Below are 16,862 nucleotides of genomic sequence, written 5' to 3'. Positions count from 1 at the left end.
TAGGTGCTGGAAACAGGTACAACCACAAGCACCACTCTGCAACTACAACTTCAAATTGGTCACAGCAGCAGAATGATACAAAATATTATCTTTTTTACACTGAGGTGTCAACAATCTAAGTGTAGAAAACTGTAACTTCAGTATTTTCTTGGTAATGGAAGCTCATAAGTTTCAGATAATGAAACAGCAAAATCAATATGACATTCAGTGCAGTAGTATTTTAAAAACTCAACAAAAAAGTGCAACTTTGGGCTGCTGGGGAAAATACTATTTATTATACATTTAAATACAAATTTGAAATGTGTTGTGGACACATCTGCAGGGTTACAGGTAAAAAAAAAATGTACAAAGTTGTGTTCTGCATCTCTCAAGACTGACACTTCAAAAAAATTTCACAAAATACCAAGCAAGAGTTCATCTTTGTAACAACAGCAAAGGTAATAATGCATACAATTTTTTTGCTTGGCATATTATCTTTGTTCCCTCCCTGCATTAAGTACCTACAGTTTGTAAACAGTCTTTAAAAGTGTTAATAGCTTTAAGGAATGTGTAATCACAGTTTATATGGATTCATCCCACAAAGAATTATAATGCTACACAGTAGTTTCGTGTTTCCATAACCCAGTTCTAATATTACCAGTACTGTCTGCAGTGAGCAAAGGTCCATCCTGTCCACTGCTTTTAAGTGGCCCATTCTGGATGGCTAAATTTAAGCCGTAAGATTTTTGCTGGTTTTCAAGTTCGGCTGCTATTGGTTTCCTCAGAATATCTTTTTTGTTGTTGGTAGCTATTGTTTTCTCTGTATTTCTGCTACTTTTTGGAAGTGTACTGCAAGCATCACTGCTCTCTTGCTGGGACTGGTTATACTGACGTTCCCTGTATGCCAGATAGGCCCTTCGGCTCCTGGAGTGCCCTTCGCTGTTGCTCTGGCGAGTTTTGGGTAAGCCATTTTGCACACTTCCTTCCACACTCGTGGGAACGTCGTAGGCATATTCCCTCAGCACTGCAAGCCTGCTGGCACGATGGCCCTTGCTCCTGTTCTTATGGTGCCGGCTTGGGTGTCCGTTTGTCCGAAACTGTACCTCTAATGGAGCTACGTGCATTTTGATGTCATTATCTACTGAATGTTCAGTCAGACTGTTATCAAGTTGAGTACCTGTGTTCAATGGCAGAGAAGTAGGGTGGCACTGAGCTGCTGCAGCTTGTAAGTTAGTTAGTTTACAACCTTGAGACGAATTTTTTAGGCTTGAGGCACTTTTATTTGTGCATGAGGATTCTGCGCTACTGTTAGTGCATTTTGGGGCCTCTCCGTTGGTTCCACTGGAACTGGAGGGAGGCACATTAACTTGCACTGAATAGGTACTCCTTCCTGGGCAGCAAGTTGTTATCCAAGCACGCCTGACATCATCCCTGTTAATGCAATGGTGCACCATAAGAAAGGCACTGAGACATAAACATGTTGCCCCAAAAAAACAGCTGAAGATCAGGTCCATAGGATAATACAGGGAGGTGGACAGAGCTCCAAAGATCCACAGCGTAACATACAAAACCAATGTAAGGCCCACTCCCAGAAGCTGTGCTGGAAAACTGTGCTCATTCTCCAAAACAGATGTGGACACCAGGGACACTGACAATGAATCCTGATGGGCCAGTTCCCCGTGCTCGTTGGTGGCCAGACGCTGCTGCTCCTCAACGGGTTCCTTCAGCTCGTATTTGCGTTCAGGGTGACGCTTTAGTTGTATGAATATGCTGAGGAAATACATACAGTTTATGAAAATTATAAAACTAGCAGGTCCATAAAATGCTCCTAAGCTAGGTTCCCAAGCCATCCAGCAACTGCAAAAGAAACAAACCAAAGAATAAATTAACATCTCGCTCAAGTCAATTATGCTTTTTCAGTTCATTGACATGATCTTGTCTGTGCTATGTTTTCAGGAAGAATCAGAATTAATTGCAACAAGTACTCAGAGAAAAGCAAGCCTAAGAAGTCTTAGGGTACTTACTAAGGTGCATTAGGTCTGCTGCCATAATTTCGGATGTTTGCTGCAGCTGTTATTCCACAAACTATGATAGGGATCCCTCCACCAATAAGGTAGAACCTAAAAAGTAAAACCAATTTATTAGCAGCTGCTTAAGTGCAATGGATTTTTTTAAGTAACCATGAGGGAAATTAGACCTTTCCAGGATTTGGGAAGCATACAAGCTCTTTATGAAACTAAATAGGGTGAATCAGGCTTGGGCTTTGGCAGTATCAATTGTTTGCTAAGTCTTCCTCACTACAGTTTCCCTCCTCCGGTTGTAAGCTGCCTTTCTCTCAAAGCTGCTCACTCCCACCTCCCACTCGCAGACACTGAACAAAAGTACACAGTGTTAGAAGGAAGCAGCAAAAGCACTCAGTCAGAAGTTGTAAACTGCTGGAAAAGAATTAGGAAACTTAGAATGAAAATATTAAGTGGTATGTCCTGTGTTCCAGAGATGAACTTGCCTAATATTATATACACTGCTAGTTGAAAGTTGTTTGGGGGCAGCAGTTCAGTAGATGGCAGGTTGGTTTTGGTTTTTTTAATATTTTTAATGGATTCTGTAATTTTATAGTATACACTTCCTGCTTCCCTGTGGTGGTATTCATGAAAACTGAAAACTTTCAAGAAGAAAAGGGGCCTATGTTGTTGGAATATCTCACTTTTCATTCTGATTTCTATGAATTCACATTGCATTCATTAGTGGCAGATAATAATTACTGATCAACAGTCAAATTAACAGCACTCAGCTTATATTAATCCAGTCCAAATTCAGATCAGAACTCAAAAGTAAAAACTATTATTGTGACATGCAGGTGAGCAGGTTTGTTTTTTTTTTTTTTTTGTTTGTTTTTTTTTTTTTTTTTTTTTGTTTGTTTTTTGTTTTTTGTTTTTTTCTTTTTTTATCAACAAGAGACACCTATTATGGTGGTCCTGGACTTTTTCACTGCATTTCTGGTAATTCACCAGAAATTACTCTTTTCTCGCTTGAGACACAAAACAACAGTCAAAACAAATTATGACTTTCTTGGAAATCAAGGTACACTGAATTTATTATTTACTTGATGAATCCTACAAGATCAGATTCTGACACTGTTTTTTTCTGTATCTTGATGCAGCAATCAGGAGCTGACCAGACAAAAAAAATCTCTGTACAAGTACTACATTATGGGTAGTTTTATTTTGAACCCAAGTTTAAAAGACAACTGAAAAAAAATAATCCTTCTGTGGCCTTTCCATAAAAAAAATCACACATCTATCTGACTGAGGAAATTCCTGATCCGCAGGAAGTTGGACACAGAGAAAGTCTGAAAAATATAAAACCTGTTTGCTCCATTCTTCTCTTGGATACTTGCTCCAGAGCTACTACCACTGTCAGAGATCAGGTGCTCAGATCTGAACTGGCATGTTCATGTCTGTGCAGAGCTGAGCATGTGAGGCTGGTAATTTTACTGCAATGTTTTCCAAAGAAGGAACTTCGTAATAAATAAGGGATTAAAAATATTTGTATGTAGTACTGAAAATGTTACTTGAAAATAATCAGAAAAGCACTTCTGTTTTTCTGCAGTGTCTGCACATTCAAAATCAAGTTCTTTAAATATCTGCCTGTAACTAATCAAAGTTAATCAACTTCTGCCACCTTGTGGAGAATTTCACAGTAGCAGTTTTTAATTAATATCCAGAAGCTGAGGAGACAACATGAACAAGGTGCATCAGTATTTTCTAGTAACAATATTGCATATATGTGAATTTAAGAGAGAATTAGTCTGTCTCATTTCTGGGATTTCAGAAATGAAAATTCTAGGAGGAACATCACACATAGAACACTATTTTCATTTGATAATAAGTGACACTCCTATTTTTCAAATAATTTGGAAAAAATCCTTGGAGAATATATTTAATTTTATTTACTTGAATTGCAATGTTAAATTCTGTTAACAGTTCTACACATTCTTTCTTCTGACAATTTAATGGGTTGTGCTGCTATCTAAAGTCCTAACCAAACCTTCAGTGGTGATGCTGAAACACTACTGATTTTTAATTTACCAATCAGCAAACCAGGACTGCATCTGTAATCCACTAAGACCAACAGTCTTCCAGCTCATCCTTCTTAACATAACACTGAGGAACAACAAAATCTAAAGGAACTTTACAGACCTGGAGAGAACACAAGGGGAATAACTTTTTACATTTTCTGGTCAGAATATAAGTGTCTACAACGGGAAATATGAGCCACAGAAACAAACAACTCACCTCAGCATTGGCCTGGGTGGAGGAGGCGGCTCATCAGGATCTTGACACCTTTTTGCTTTTTTGGTTACCTGCTTGTAAATATTACGAGATGTCACTCCCAGCCACAGCACTGTTGCAAGAGTGGAATAATGGAGAATTATCCCAACCTTAAAACAAAAATAGACAACAGAAAAAAGAATTACCCCCAAATATTTCCTTTCTACTAAGTTTATACAGTAATCATTAAACTTGCAACTCACCATAAAACTGAAATTTTCAAAAGGTCAATTCAAGAGAAAAAACGTTCTTATTTTATATGACCACTCTAAGCGTCAAGTCATTATAGTTTAAAACAAAAAATATATGTAATGCAAACCCATGCATGGAAACCATAACAACAGGGGAAAAGCAATTCCAGAAGTGTACATATCAATCATACACTTTAGGAAACTACTTTACAAAACAATTTAAAATGTCCTGTGTTACAGATATTCTAATTGAAACAAGTAAGGGAACAGCAAACTGTGGTACTGTGATAAGTATGGAGCAGATGGCAAAATACAGACAGCCAACACTCATCAGCAATTTTAACATAATGCGAAGATAAAGAAAGTGCATTAGATGTTTAACCTGCCCAAACATTTATGCAGTCTGCTTCACAATGGAGTCTCCTTATCCTCTACTGCCTTATTTACAAGCCAACACTGCCCTGGCAGCACATGCACAAAGAAGAGGCAACACTTTAGATCCAATTAAACTGACTACAAGTGGGTTTTTTGCCTTTTTCAGTCACCAGTAAAAATACACAACTCTCAAACAGCCTATCTGTATAGCAATGTTTCTTCTCCAGGATTTCTGTCTCAAGGAAGATAAGAAAAAAGGTGTGTGGATGTGTGCACACACATAGGAGAAAGATCAGGGATATATTTTACTGCAACACTTTGAACCATCAATCTAATAACTCCAATAAATCCAAACAAAAAGCATTATGGAATATTATAATGAGGGGCGTGAACAGTTTTGTAATCACCAGATTAAAAAAAAATAAATTAAAATTTCACCAATATCATAAACATTTTTTGAAAGCAGCAACTGTTGTTATACTGAAACAGTGCAACTGAATTGAAATGGCCAAATTTTAGAAGGGCAAATCATAAAAATGGAGTCTCAATAAAGCATGGACGCTTGAAACACTTTTGTCCCCTCCCCTTCATCATGAAATGATAAAATAATTTCATAGTAAGTCAGTCTCAAAACCAGAAATGATCAATAAAACTTAGTTTCTGTGGTAGCATTTTGGGAAAAAAAAAATTACTGTTGCACAATTTACAAGGGCACGTAGTGATAGGAGGAATGACTTTAAAATGAAAGACTGTTGATTTATATCAGATGTAAGAAAGTTAGTTTTTTACAATGAGACTAGCAAAACACAGGCACAGGTTGCCCAGAGAGGTATTAGATGCCCCATCTCTGGAAATATTGCAGGTCAGGTTGGCTGGGGCTCTGAGCAATCTTCTAGTTGAAGATGTCTGTCTTTACTGCAGGGATGTTGGACTAGATGATTTAAAAGCAAAACACCAATTTTTTGTCTAGATTTTATATTTTGATGAATGCCTATACAGCATTAGAGTTCTGTAAGTGGCAAGGGGAGCGTATTCATATACAGGAGTACAAAACCAGTAATCAAGTTTTACTTACCGCTTGGCAAATGCTGGCATTCCTGGTCTGAGTTATGCCTCCAATAAACACCACACATGTCAGGAAAATATGAAAGCTCAAGTTAACTAACATATGCCAGCTTTTAACACTGATCCTGATCACACTGTTAAAAGAAACAAATTAGATAATATAAAACACAGCTACATTACAGTTTTCAGTAACTAGCAAGATATTCTTGTGCTAAAGAATATATAATTTCTGTTAATGATTGTTTGACTACCACATACTTTATAATCAAATATGATCTTAAATTAAAACACCCACCTATTACCAGCTTTACACATCTATTTGGGGCCTGAGTTAAAAATTTTAGGATTCAAGCTTTCACATCAACAGAAATGCAAAAGGCTGAACAGTTTGTAAAATTCTATCATGACTATTGAATGGCCTCTTCTTCCATCATGAAGCAAAATGAAGAATTAAAGGATTGACATGGTTATGACAGCTAAATGATCATGCTCAAGAAAGATGAAATAGCTACTTGCATAACTGTTTGCTTGCATCAACAAATTTTATAGGCACAAAACACTTTCCTATATCATGCTCTTAGTCCTAAGCATGATTAAACTAATTTTCTTAGTCTGGTAATTTTGATTCCTACCTGTGATGGTATATGTAACTGACCATGATAATCAACAGGCACATGAGCAAAACCATGGCAGTGGCATAAATTACTGGATGGAGAAGGTCAGCTGGCTGCGTATATAATTCAGCTCCAGTCAAGTCCTGACAACAAAAACAAAAGTAGCATTAGTCCACTGTATCTATTTTTTGAGGGTGAGACAATGACAAAGGGAACACAACAAGTAATAGACACCTTCTAGATGAAATGTCTTCCTTCCTTTCCCACTGGTCCCAAAACAACTCTCCAATTACATATTTCTTATTTCTGGGTCTCTTCTGCAATTATCTGCTATTCTAGCTGACCTTTACAAATGCAGTCACAATTCTTATAGAACAGTTCAATTTCATATATTCTTGAAGATACAGAGAGGTCAGCAGCTTACAGAAACACACCATTTTCTTCATCTCAAAATATTTCTATGTACAGATGTGGAGTAACTGGGTGTTTCAGTTGTGATTATCTTTAAGAGCCCAAAGAACATCAAAGACAGGAAAATATTAAAGGATCTGCATCTGGAATAGAATAATCCCATGCACATAAAAACAGAGGCTGGGCACTGGACTGATTAGAAAACAACCTGAGTTAGTGACACAGCTGACACAGCAAGTGGGTGAGCTGATCCTTCCCTTCTCTAGCACTGAGAGACCACCCTGCAGAACTTGCAGTTTGAGGCTCCCCAGCACATGAAAGACACTGACATACAGGATGGAGCAAGTATAACAGATCACCAGGATGATTAGCAGGCTGAAGCATAGTGTCTGAGGCTGAAGAAAATGTCTTTTATCTTTAAGAAGAAAAGGAAAAGGGGAGAAATCTTATTATTATATTAAACTACCTACTGGGATGGTATAAAGAAGACTAAGTCAAACTCTCTCAAATTCTTCCTGGAGCTGAACCATCCACTAATGAAAGGAAACTGACAGTATCAGAAACACCAAAAATTCTGATTGGATACAGGAGAAAAATTTTGAAGTGGTCACATACTGCCCAAAGAAACTGTGTCCCTGGAGATACTCAAAGCTTGACTGAATATGATCTGGAGCAGTAAGATTTGACTTTAAAGGAAGTCAAACTTTGAGCAGGTTAACTGGACCAAATGGCACCAGATGTTCCTACCAGACTGTTATTCTATGATTAATGTTTGACCAGAACAGATAGTTGATAACTCTAAGAGAATTCAACAGCTCTATAGCATCAACTAAATTTTCTGAATCCACCCAGATTTTCATTTACTCAGAAGAAGAAATAATTCTGTTTGGAAGCAGTTAAAATTTACTAGACTTCCAGGTGTGGGGAGAGGACACAGACATGACATGACAACTCAGAAGGAACTGTAGTCCCCAGCACAAAATACAGTAAATTTACTTAACTATGATTAGTGAAAAATATCTATTAAAAGTAATTTTTTGGAAAGGACAGGATACAGAAAAATCTCTCCCTTATAATTCTGAGTGAGTTACTCTTAAACTTCTGGAGTTTGCAAAGTTCAAAAGTGTCCTGAGGAAAAGGAGAAAGAATGGTAAAAGATTAGGAAGAAATTTCAGTCTGTTTTGACAAAAAGCAGTGGTATTTTTAAGCTTAAGATCAGTAATCTGATTTCATGGACAGAAAAAAAAATTTTTGAATTGAGGCTTACAATCAAATTAGAGTCAACAGTCTCTTCACCATACCTTCAATTGTTCTTTCATCAGAATATAAATTTGTTATTCCTAACTAACTCAACAACCTCATTTCACACTAATTTAATCAGGCTGTCAGTTTGATTCTTATCTATTTGGTTTTCTTTGGCACCTGGTAAAGGATCATAAGAATTTACGCCTCAGGCAGCCAGTGTCATCCAATTTCAACACTACCCATGGCCTAGTTGTTATGCAGCTGGGGATCCCTGAGAAGTCCCTGCTGTTACAAGCATGAGCAAATGTTTAGTCACACCTGGCCCATGAGTACCAGGCAACAGAAACTATGGGACAATTCTGCTTGCTGCTTCCAGACTGGTGTCAGGTAACAAGATCTCATGTGTGTATTGGTGTGAATTTCAAGAATGAGAGCTATAAAATCACAAGATTTACAATAATCTCCTAAAACATGTGAGGAAACTCAGTATATGCCTTTCCTAGATAGCCGAGGCCTTGACCCAATGACCAATGGAATAAATCAATGGAATTCTCTATCCATTGCACTGACATTTTTCATCACACTTAGTAAAAAGAGTAAGGGAAGCTAATAATGTTATTTCTGAGCTAAACTGATCCTAAATTATTATTAAGTAAAAAAGAATGACAGCACAGTAACAGCAGAGATGGAATTAAGAATACTGGGGAGTTTATAGTTAATTAGCAGAACTCTTGTTTCTTCTCAACCACTATAGAAGGGTTTTTCTCCTCTGGTCAGTCTGTAATAATGAGTTTTCAGCTGAGCCTTCTGCTTATCTCTTCTATTATTAAACAGTGGTGAAGGTAATCTCCAAATAAATACAGAATTTTACAACTACATCTTCCTAAATCACTAGATCAGAAAACCAGGCAATCAGTGATGTTTCCTTATCAGAGACTTCATGTTATGTTCTGAAATGTATGAAGAAGGTCAGTACACTATAAATTCCTTTCTTCTACACATAAATGTACTAAAGTAGATTAAAATAGAGTGAAATAGCTCTGGTTAAGTCATTCCCCACCCAGCCAGGGTGATGAACCACCACGTTCTGGTCCCTCCCGCCTCTGCTGTTTTACTTATTTGATGTTAATGACAACTGCAGGATTAAAGAGGAAACTTCTAAAACTGAACCCAAAAGAACTTCCTCTGAGCCTGAGACCAGAACCCAGACTTGCACAACATGATGGGAGTCTAGAAATTACATAGGCTATTATGGCTTTTTTCATTAATATAGGAAAGGCATTATGAAAAGCTTTTTTAGCAGCATATAGACACCAGTTCCTGCAGTGTATTATCCGTGTGCAAATCTGTCAGATGAGTGTTATTCTGGGCTCCTCCACCTACTCCCCCCCTCCAGTCTCTACAGCCTAAAATTTTGATAAGTGGCTTAATATTTAAAGAACACCAGTTTTGAGTGAGTATACAACAAGAGCTAGCTACTGACAGAAAAGGAAGAAAGCGGCCCTTTCTCTAATTTGATTTCTGATTGTCAACAGTTCCCTCTATAATTTACAAGACAATATTAATACAATCTTATCACGTGTTAATTCAGAACTAGTCTTTATACAAGCAGATTGAGCATGCTTTTCATTTTTCTTCCTCCAGGTGACAGAAATGTGACCAATTTAAAGCATAATCTCTCTTTATATGCATATTATACATACAAATGAATTTTATTTCTGTTTTAACAAATACTGCTAAATTTTAGGAAAGGATTATATATTTTTAAAATATCAAAGAAAGGAACATTACTTGTAGAAGTTTACTTGATTGCAGAAGTTTAAAGTAATTTAAACCAGTACCTTCAAAGGTAAATTGAAAAGTTGCTTTCTTTGAGCTCTTTTAAAAAGCTTGGCATGTAAATCAATTTTATATAAGTTTAGCCTGGTAATTTCCATTTAATTCTCTTCAGAGAAAGATTTTTTTAAAATCTGAGTTGCTAAAGAAAAATATCAAATTCTAATCCACTAATCACCATAAAAGAGTGCTCTTTCTTCCATGTATGATTACATAAAAATATATATTTAATTCCACATGGAACATATTAACTGCCACAAACCCCATACCAAATTTAGTATTTGTAATATTTTGCTCAGCTTACTACCAGTCCATTTTATACATGTATCACATTTTATAACTGAGCATCTGTAGAGATTACTGATGAGCAGGGTAGCAGTCACTATCTATTAAAAGGAAAGTTTCAGGCCAGACTCTAAAATTAAGAATTCTGAGAATAGACAAAGAAGAAATTCAGCTTCCCAAATGAGGAGCACTAAAAGGAAGTGTCTATTCTATCACCATGCTTCAGAACTGGTTAACAATTTTATTGATACCAATATGCTTAGACTAGATTTTGGATACTGTTTTTCATCAGTATTTCAAAAATATTTGTCATAGTTACTAAGTGTTTTGATATTTTTTCCATTTCCACTGATGTCTTCTGGTAACATGCTTATGTACTAGTGAATTAACAGTTAATCTGGAGTGAAATTACTGTCTTTGGTTATGGATCACGGAAAAAATACCTGGGAAACACTTCTGGTCAACTGACAAAGTCAACAAATCTAATCTAACACAGGGAAGATAGCTTAAAATAAAGAGCAGTAACAGTTGAAGATAACCTCACATTCATAGACTAAAGTTCGTAAAAGTTCATGAATTTGATTAAGTAACTCATTAAAAGTCTTCCTATAATATGGGACTTTGCATATGAAAATTCTTTTTTTCCTAGTATATCCAGTTGTTCATTAATTATTTATTACCCAATTAATTACACTTGGATTTCCACTTAAACCTCATCTAACCTCAACATTTACATCAACGAAAGCAAAAACTAAAAATGCATTTATTTTGTCTAGTTTTATGTGAAATGGGAATGCTCGTTTCCCTTAACACAAGGCAAAAACCAAACAGAATTGTATCTTGAAACATTTTTAAGTTCCAGAAAAATACTAAATCCCTAAGTGTCATACCATTAAAACAGCATAGTTGCTGAGGGAGTAGCACTGAATGGTTGTAATATTTTCATCAGACAGAAGGATGCGACAGCCATCAGATTTCCATCCCCCTTGTCCGTTCAGGAGATCGAAGTCCCACTGAGCTGCCACAGCATCTGCTCCATGCGCAATGCGCCGCAGCGTCACGTTGATAGGAACGTGGTGACTGGCCACAGCTAATCCATCTGTTACAAAGAAAATGCATTTGCACATAAATTTCTCAGCATGTAACTAACACATATGCTGAATACATACTAATCAAAATAAGGGAGTCAAAACTGTTTACTAAAGATCATAAAAAAATAATAATAAAAACAAACCTATCTTGGTAAGAATAACTGGAGTTACAACTGTACGACGTTTCCCATCGTCAGCCAGATTTGTTGAATTTCCTGTTGCTGGGAAAAGCTTTCCATTGCGAAATGCAATAAGCTGAAGCTTGTAGACAGATTCATCTGCTGGTCTGATTTCTCTTTTTTGTTTTTGGCTGAAAAGGGAAGCTGGCAACTGGATAGAGGCCTCTACAATTGTGTTCTAGAAACAAACAGATTTTTAAAGTTCAAAAGAGAAAATTATGTTCTTTACAGAGACTAAATTATCAACTCCTCTATATGTACAGAGTCAGAGATGAATGCATTTAGCAGACTATGTATTGTGACCAACCTGTTTTACAGTGTTTCCAAGTAATCCAGGATAAAATATTTTAATCAAGTTATTAAAGTTTTAAAACATTTTATTAAAGGAAAAAAAAAAAAGTTAAGATTCTGCAGTTAGCTTACTTGTTACAGAGAGTAAAGTTAAAGTTGGTATCAGTAAAGTATTACAACAGTTTTTCCAGACTAGGCTATTAGCAACTAGAGGCAGCAACCAACACAAGTAGAGAGAAATGCTGTAACTGTGCACTAGTACCATTCAAAACAAAATGCTGTGTACAAACAGGGTGGTTTTACTTGTATATAAATAATACTTGAGTGAGAAGCATGCATATAATTTCATAGAATTACACAAGCATAAATTGTAATATACATCCTACAGTGACATTCAAGCAAAAATTAAGTGCAAAAAAACTGGTAAGTTGGGGAATATAAATGAAAACACCACTTTTATGGAATATGAGGAAGTGTTTCCATTTTATACACACCCATACATAGATGTAATACATATAGGTAGGTGTGCGTGTATGTATGGACATGCACACACAAAACAAACGTCTCAGGTCCATCTTCTATTTCATGCTTAATTACAGTATTACTCTGAGCAGAATATTTCACATTTTTAAGGAGACTGCTAATATCTGATTTAATACATAATTAAGGTGAAAATACAGAACAATAAAGGTATATTATTACAAACTAGGAAGTGTCTCAATTTCCATACTTATGAAAAAGTCTGAAAGGATCTTTCAACTTACAAAGTTACAATAAAGAAAGCCACACCTACTTATTAAAATCTGTGTCCATTAAAACAACTATTTTATAATCAAGCTTTATTATCCTTTTTCCCTTTTAATTCTTCTCACAGTCATTTTGGATTACACAAAAATGCTAAATTAACCGTAGAAATTAGTAACAATGAACTTGCTTGCCAAATCATTCATATAAATTATTACAAAGTCAGTAGGGAAACAAAGAGCATCCCACCTTTAAAGCCAGGCTTGACAGTGTATTTGAAACATTGCACTTAAAGCTTAATTGTTTATCTAGGTTTCCATCTGGGTCTCTTCTCCCAAAATCACTGAGTCCTGTACGGTCTGATGTAGCCACTTTCTGAAATACGGTGCAAGTCATCCCAGTGAAACCAGCAGCCTTTATTACATAGGCCTCAAGAGCAATATTTGGAGAATACTGTGACAACAAAAATCAAACATGAAATTATTTTACACACCACAGACAGGATAATAAATAATCTGAAAGGGATTCTCTGTCTGCACAGAAAAACAAATCCAGAAAACCATCTTGCTTTATCTGGCAGGTATAAGTCTTTCCAGAGTATTTTTCTACTCCCTTCAGAAATAGCAGGCATTTCAGATAATGCCAGCATTTATTTAGAAAAATTAAAAGCTATTCAAATTGAAGAGCAAGCAAAACCTCTTCTAAATAAACAAATAAATAAATTGATGCTTACAGTAGAATAAACTTGCGCTCCATTTGCAAGGCGATACATGGCAATTTTCTGTAGACACTGTACAATTCTGGTGCAAGCCTTGGCTTCCCTTTGTGCCATCCACAGAACACGTTCATCAGCCAACATAATATTACTTGCTATGTCCACCATGACGTCACCAAGCTAACATGGAAGAGAAGCAAGACTCTTTTATAGGTATGAAAGCATTCAGCAGAGAGGGTCATTATCAGATAATACAAAGTGAGTTGGCAGCACAAAAAGCACAAAGAAAATCGTTGCTCCTATTTCAATCACCTCAGCACGTTGAGATACTGAAACGCTTTGACTCAGACACTTACTTCCACTGAAGAAAAATGTAGTGCTAATAGAATGTGTCTGTTTATGCAGTACCCATTATAAATATTTTATTAAAAGGAAGGGGAGCAATACTCCACCTTCGACTGTACTAATTGCTTTAGAGGACCATTTAGTCAACTTGAAACCAAAACTATAAATCAACTATAATACAGTTTGCATGTATGATAGAAGATAATAGGAAAAGAGTAAAACAGGCAAAAATTAGCATACAACCCTTCCATTTTGCTTCCTTTTAGCAAGTCAAACTTTTTTTTTACTGCTTTCTTGTTTGCTTTCAAATTTGCATGACCTGTTTTAGGTCACGGGTTTACATGAGAGGGACAGCAAATATCCATAGGTACCAGTGCTGCTTTCAAACCATCAATTACATTGTTTTAAGTTCACAGTCCTCACCCTGCCTTCTGTATGAAAAATAAATACAAACTATAAAGAGAACTTACTTATTTAGGCCACTCTACCAAAAATAATGAGCAACATTGACAACATTGACCTATGGCAGATTTTCACATTTAAGGAGCAGTGACAAATACTGGACCAAAAGCAAAGATGAGTATTATTTTTAGTTAAATTGACTGAAATGCAATTGACAGTGCCTAAATTTAGGGACTGGAATTTTCAGCTTGAAGAGACAATGGGTAGGGTGAGGAAGGTATTTCCTTTACTATGCAGGCTTCCCATTTTTTTTTTCCAGAATATTACTAATAAGGAGAGAACACAGTCATTTGCTCTTCTTTTTTGAAATCTTTAAATATAAAGGCAAGAATTGGAATGAAAAAGTATTTGTTATTTTGAGAACTGGCTCTCTGAGGAACAGAATTTGCAATCAGTAAAAATTCTTGTGTAACACAGAGCCTTAAGTAGCATTTGCAGGCCGTAGTCCTTTCATTAAATCTTCAACAACAAACTTAAATTAATTGAAAAAGTTTAACATGACTTATTACTACTTGAGAAACAGTAACCAGTTTTACACATCAACAAACAGTGATTTTAGAATAAACCAGCAGAATTTGCAGAACTAAAGTCGCTTCATGCTTTTAAAATACATTATACATTATTATTTCTCCTACTTGTCGAGGTAAGAACAATTTTTTCCAGCTGTATTCTAAATGAAGAACTTTCTGAACAATTGTCTTGTTGCTTCTGATATGAAAGAGCTAATAAATTGTTATTTATTGTACTAATCTTTCAGAACAGCCCCTTTAGCACAAACTAGGGAACGAATAAGAAGATGGTGTAAGTGAAACTAATATGAATAACAGAGTCAAGAACAAGTTCATAGAGTAAGAACCTGAGAAGAAATCAAGCTTTATTAATAGCTACTAAAATTTTTACATGAAATTGTACTGATGTTCTTTAAATATACCAGCAAATCACAGGCTGGCTTAGAAAAAATCCACTGAGAAAAAAAAACATTGTCTAACATGAAAATCCCCTAAGGAGCTCTGCAATGGATGTAGAACCAGCATTTATGGCTTGCTGCGGGGTAGACAGGGAAAATTTGGCTTTTTTTTTTTTATGAATGAGTTTAAACTCAAAGCACTGTGGTCTCCAACTTCCCAACATGCACTGTACAGTGAGATCAATATAACCTCTGTTCAGCAGTGAAACAGAGAGTTTCTACCCACTGGTGGGACTATTCAACTACTTGCATTTTTCTCCCCAACAACGAGCGTTCTCTAAGATTTTGTTTTAATGTCTTATGTTATATCCTGCAAGACAGAGGAGTACTGAAAACCTTAGAGATATGGCTCAATATTGAATAAAGACAGTCTGTCACGGTGGAAGGGGAGAAGGTAAGTCTTGTTTTATTCATTATTGAGAGGATCTCTGAGGCTTTCATTATTTGTGCTTTTAGGTAAGAACATACCAATGAAAACCTGTGTGACCCACTCCATATTAAATAAAAACAGACTTACTGTACCTATCTCCCTGCTCCAGTGCTGACCAGAGGTGTTACTCACATTACAGGTCCAGTGAATGCTGGATCATCTCAGCGCGAATGCAAAGTCTGTGACCATGGGTCAGCAACTTCAGGGACCTACTAAACAAACAAAAACATGGGATAGAATCTGACAATCCACTAACTCAGTGTCTGCATCTAGTGTTGGGAAGATTTCACTGCTCAGAATACTTAAGGACAAACATTTTGGTTATCTTAAAAGTGATGGCAAATTATCCAGTTACCTCTTTATATTTTTCAGCAAATCTTCCAAATTTCTCTATCATTTCAGCCACAAAAATAACATCCATTTTATCAGAAAAATTTGCTGCTTCAACTGTGTAAGCCAAGAGCTGTCTTGCTGTTGCCACTGCATTAGTGAGGTTGAGCGGCATCTAAATAGAGAACAAACATGAGCATTTGAAAAAGGACAAGATAGAGACAACACTTCACCATTAATAAATCAGCACTGATCCAAAGAGGAGAGCAATTCCCAGAGGTATCACAGTGTTTTGAGTAGCTAAGGACCACCACTTTATCTGTAAGCAAAAACATTTCTACAAGCCAGAGAACTACTGTTTGTACTGGCAGCCAGCAACTGGGTTTTGTGCTGTTGTCCTAGAAGGGAGAAAGGTATTACACCAAAAAAAATAGGAGAAAAATCCTCCAAAACAGTATTGTCAACTGCTTATTTTTATTTTCACCAAAGCCAAGGCATGACAACACAAAGCTCTTTAAATATAGCATTTTATAGCAAGAGAAGCCAAAACCAATTCAAACACACCACTGCCACATCATTCACTCTCAATTCTGTAATTACAGGAATCATTTGGAACGGCATACACACACAAAAAAACAAGACAGATCTCACTATGACATAGGTCATGATTTCACTCCTGAAACAAACGCCATGCTGGAAAATTCTTCACTAAATAATACACAACACCCACATGCCTGAGCCAGCAGGAACCAAAAATGGGAAATTTTACATAGTACACAGGAAAGCTGTGCTAATGTTATCAGCTCATGTTCAGATGCTGTTTATCCATGATAATCCAAACTACAGAGGTTCTGTCTCTGGTTTTTGGTTGTGGAGATATCTAGTCTGCCCTACTGAATTTGAGAAGTGCCACCTAAGCACAACTATATATTTGTCCTTGCCAGTCTTAGCACTTGTACATAAATTTCAATGTGAG

At 36.3% G+C, this 16,862-nt stretch overlaps 1 protein-coding gene across 1 annotated transcript in view; it reads right to left on the bottom strand.

Moving 5' to 3' along the window:
• Window positions 1–253: 253 nt before the first annotated feature.
• Window positions 254–16,862, bottom strand: part of ADGRA3 (adhesion G protein-coupled receptor A3) — a 54,340-nt gene continuing 37,731 nt past the window's right edge. Inside the window, exons 10-19 of the mRNA XM_064418511.1 lie at window positions 15,912–16,061; window positions 13,371–13,532; window positions 12,887–13,090; window positions 11,567–11,780; window positions 11,223–11,431; window positions 6,574–6,698; window positions 5,952–6,075; window positions 4,275–4,420; window positions 2,004–2,099; window positions 254–1,836 (exon numbers count right to left, since the gene is read on the bottom strand). Coding sequence (XP_064274581.1) covers window positions 594–1,836; window positions 2,004–2,099; window positions 4,275–4,420; window positions 5,952–6,075; window positions 6,574–6,698; window positions 11,223–11,431; window positions 11,567–11,780; window positions 12,887–13,090; window positions 13,371–13,532; window positions 15,912–16,061 — 2,673 coding nt within the window. The 3' untranslated portion in view covers window positions 254–593. The remainder of the gene's footprint in view (window positions 1,837–2,003; window positions 2,100–4,274; window positions 4,421–5,951; window positions 6,076–6,573; window positions 6,699–11,222; window positions 11,432–11,566; window positions 11,781–12,886; window positions 13,091–13,370; window positions 13,533–15,911; window positions 16,062–16,862) is intronic.

Source organism: Passer domesticus, chromosome 4, assembly GCF_036417665.1.
Source record: "Passer domesticus isolate bPasDom1 chromosome 4, bPasDom1.hap1, whole genome shotgun sequence".
NCBI lineage: Eukaryota > Metazoa > Chordata > Aves > Passeriformes > Passeridae > Passer > Passer domesticus.
The sequence above is the reverse complement of the archived record's forward strand: the minus strand, read 5'-3'. Positions and strand labels throughout refer to the sequence as shown.